Raw genomic sequence first — 4134 nt, 5'->3', positions numbered from 1 at the left:
TGCTCAGTCCTCCCACTCCTTCTTCCTCTGCCATGGCAGCCATGGAGGCCTCAGGTATTAGATGAGACAGCCACAAGATGGTGGAACTTCCATCAGCCTGGATCCCTTAGCTACCTCTTGAAAGGCAGCTGTTTTGAAAAGCCCAGTAAATTTGCAGTAGATTTTGCATAAGCAAGAAATAAACTTGTATGTGTGTCAAGTCATTGAGATTTGGGTTATTAAATTATTATTATCAAAGCATAAGCCAACCTATCCTGACTAAGAGAAAACGGTATCAGGTAATACAGGGGATCCATAAAAGGCCTGGAGAACCAGGCAGGGTCAGGAAGCAAAGGTGGCATGACATGACATAGCTAAGATTTTGCTACAGGAGTGGTCTGATAGGATGATGCTATCACCCCCATTGGCAGTTGAACACTTGCCACTACACACCTGGACTTTGCTGTCCCTTGATTTGGATCTGTACTATCAGATTCTTGACTCTGCAGTAGCTATTTTGAGAATTCACTAAATGACCCTGCACACTTTTGTGTCACTCCCTCAACATTCAGAGTTCCAAAAAGGATCATGTGATTGGCCATGCTGAGGCCACATACCTGTGCAGTAGTTACCAGGGGATGGGGAGAAGTATATGCCCCCACCATTTTAGTAGTGCATAGTGGGGCACTGACTCTCTATCTGTTTTGGGGGGATTTCTTCCAAATAGGAATAGTGTTTGAATGTTCAGCAGCTAAAATGCCAATGTCCACTCTAGTCTGTGTCTCTTTCATCAACCAATCTTTCACCTTAACTAAACCCTGCCTCTTCCCTAAACAGAGGAAATCTGTCCAATCTGCCACTTTCTAGCTAATGTCCTCAACTCATATGAGGACATTGTTGTCCTTCCATCACAGCCCCAATTCCAGATGAATATAACTCTCCACCTTTCCTATGTCAATCCTGGGCTCATACAATTGCTCAGACAGGAGCCCTAAAAATTCATGGTGCCCAGCCTCTATGCTGTCTGGCAATCCTGTTTCTCTGCATAATTCTTCAAGGCTTCATGGCAGTTTTGCCAAATTCCCATTTCCTCAACCCTCCTACATCTCCCTCTACCTTTCCTCTTCACCTTACCTCCTACTGTACTTAAAATAGAAGACCCCAGAGAGCAATAGCCTCACTTTCTTGCCACAAAGTAAGTACACACACACTCACAAGCATCCCAGACTGTCCTTTCATTACTTCCCTCCTGTAATGATGTAAGAGGTGGCCTTTTTCCTTCTAATTCTTCCATTGATGTTCTGTGTCCCATTCTCCACCACCTGTTCAGGAACCTCGATCTATCAGTTTCCTCTCTCCCTCCTGTATCTTCAGCCTCTCCCCCTCTACTCACCTAGTCTTTAATCATGTTCAACTCTCTAGCATTTTTTTTAAATTACCCTATTTATACCAGCATCAAAAAAATACTTAGAATACATTTAACTAAGGAAATGCAAGACATAAACACTGAAAATTATAAAACATTACATAAAGAAAGGACACATAAATAAATGGAAAAAAACCCATGTTCATGGACTGGAAGATTTAACATTGTTAAGATGTCAGTACTATACAGAGTGATCTACAGAACCAATGCAATTCGTATCAAAATCCCAAGGACCTTTTTTGTAGTGATAGAAAAGGTGAACAGAAAATTCATATGGAATTGCAGGGGATCCCAAGAAATGGAAATGATTTTGAAAAAAAAAAACAAAGTTGGAGGACTCACAATTCCCAGTTTTAAAACTTATTACATCACGCCTGTAATCCTAGCACTCTAAGAGGCCGAGGCAGGAGGATTGCTCAAGGTCAGGAGTTTGAGACCAGCCTGAGCAAGAGGGAGACCCCATCTCTACTAAAAAAATAGAAAGAAATTAGCTGGACAACTAAAAAATTAGCCAGGCATGGTGGCACATGCCTGTAGTCCCAGCTACTAGGGAGGCTGAGGCAGAAGGATTGCTTGAGCCCCGGAGTTTGAGGTTGCTGAGAGCTAGGCTGACACCACGGCACTCTAGCCCTGTCAACAGAGTGAGACTCTCTCTCAAAAAAAAATCAATCAATAAAAATAAATAAATAAATAAACAAAACGTATTATAAAGCTACAATAATAAAACATTGTAATACTAGCATAAAGATAGACCTATAGATCAGTGAAATAGAACTGAGAGTCCAGAAATAAACCTATTCATCTTGATTTATAACAAGGGTGCCAAGACCATTCAATGGAGAAAGAATAATAGTCTCTTCAGCAATAGTGCTGGGACAAATGGATAGCCATATGCAAATGAATGAAGTTGGACCTCTATCTCACAGTATATACAAAAATTAACTCAATATGGATCAAAGCATAAATATAAGAGCTAAAACAATAAAATACTCAGAAGAAAACATAGGGGTAAAATTTCATGACCTTGGATTTGGCAATGGATTCTTGTATATGACACAAAAAGCACAAGCAGGCCGGGCGCGGTGGCTCACGCCTGTAATCCTAGCTCTCTGGGAGGCCGAGACGGGCGGATTGCTCAAGGTCAGGAGTTCAAAACCAGCCTGTGCAAGAGCGAGACCTCGTCTCTATTATAAATAGAAAGAAATTAATTGGCCAACTAATATATATAGAAAAAATTAGCCGGGCATGGTGGCACATGCCTGTAGTCCCAGCTACTCGGGAGGCTGAGGCAGGAGGATCGCTTGAGCCCAGGAGTTTGAGGTTGCTGTGAGCTAGGCTGACGCCATGGCACTCACTCTAGCCTGGGCAACAAGTGAGACTCTGTCTCAAAAAAAAAAAAAAAAAAAAAAAAAAAAAAAAAAAAAAAAGCACAAGCAACAAAAGAAAAAAAGTAAGAAATTGGACTTCATCAAAATTTTAAATTTATTTTTATTTATTTATTTTTCAAGCCTTGTAATTTTTATTCCTCAAAAAAGGTTCATTTTCTTATTTAGCTTTCTGGCTCTGTGCTTGTGCCTTCAACACCTTCACAACGATTTTCTGCTCCTCGATAAGGAAAGCATGCTTGATCCTGTCACGAACACATTTAGCACACATGGAACCACCATAGGCCCTACTGACATATTTTTTTGTTTTAGACAACCTCATAAGATCTTTAGGTCTCACAGCACGAACCCCTTGAAGTCTACCTGGGCACACACCACATGCAGATTTTGGTGCTTTCCCAACCTTCTTGGTATAAAGGTAAACAATTCTATTACCAGGGGTTTGAGACAGCCTAGTTTTGTTAGAGGCTGTGTTGTAGGAAAGCCTACGGTGATATGTCAAACGTTGGACCATTTTGAGTGCCTGCAGACAGCGACCCCGGAAGAGGAAAAAGACCATCAAAATTTTTTAAACTTTTATATATCTAAGGACACCATCTCAAGAAAGTGAGAAGATAACCTATAGAATAGGAGAAAACATTCTGAATCATATATCTGATCAGGGACTTGTATCCAGAATATATGAAGAACAATTACAACTCAACAACAAAAAGATAAACAACTGAATTGAAAAATGAGCAAAGGACTTGAATAGAAATTTCTCCAAAGAAGATAAAGAGATGGTCATGAAACATATAAAAAGATTCTCTATATCATTAGTCATTACGGAAATACAAATCAAAGTCACAATGAGATACCACTTCACAAGCACTAGGATGACTATAATTTTTTTAACCACCTTTGGTACCGCACTCACCAGCTGTGAACCCTTGCCCACAGCCAGCACTCATAGTCTGCACGATACTTTGTGCTGTGCATTGACGACGAATCCATTTTGCTCTTGTGTGACGAGGAAAGCTTTAAAGCACTGAAAGTTTGTTTTACTTTACAGGCAGCTTTACTTGTAATGTAAATCAGAATAGGTAACATATACACCAAAATATGGACTCATTTTCCACCCCACCTTCATTGGCTGAGCAGCTGCCAAAAAAAAAGGCTGCATCTCCTGATACCTGGCAAATTGATGCAGTATTACCTCACGAATCGATTGCTTCTCTGGGGTGCCCGTGAGTGCATTTGGGGAGAATCTTTGAGAACATGTTGAGGAACGGCTATTCTTCTATGATGAGACTGGAGAGATTCCACGAAAGAAGCTGAATGTCATGAAGGAAGCAATGGTTGAGG

General features: G+C 40.7%; 1 protein-coding gene across 1 annotated transcript; it reads right to left on the bottom strand.

Moving 5' to 3' along the window:
* Nucleotides 1-2916: 2916 nt before the first annotated feature.
* Nucleotides 2917-3343, bottom strand: LOC105861231 (large ribosomal subunit protein eL34-like). The gene has a single exon (XM_075999798.1). It carries the CDS (start codon nucleotides 3302-3304, stop codon nucleotides 2951-2953), a length of 354 nt encoding a protein of 117 aa, XP_075855913.1. The 5' UTR covers nucleotides 3305-3343; the 3' UTR covers nucleotides 2917-2950.
* Nucleotides 3344-4134: the final 791 nt, after the last annotated feature.

Source organism: Microcebus murinus, unplaced genomic scaffold (genome assembly GCF_040939455.1).
Source record: "Microcebus murinus isolate Inina unplaced genomic scaffold, M.murinus_Inina_mat1.0 scaf008_hap2_Mmur4.0, whole genome shotgun sequence".
NCBI classification, from domain to species: domain Eukaryota; kingdom Metazoa; phylum Chordata; class Mammalia; order Primates; family Cheirogaleidae; genus Microcebus; species Microcebus murinus.
The sequence above is the reverse complement of the archived record's forward strand: the minus strand, read 5'-3'. Positions and strand labels throughout refer to the sequence as shown.

Bases quoted from the DNA above. Each gene is read 5' to 3' on its own strand.
- LOC105861231 (XM_075999798.1), bottom strand. From the start codon at position 3,304: ATGGTCCAACGTTTGACATATCACCGTAGGCTTTCCTACAACACAGCC.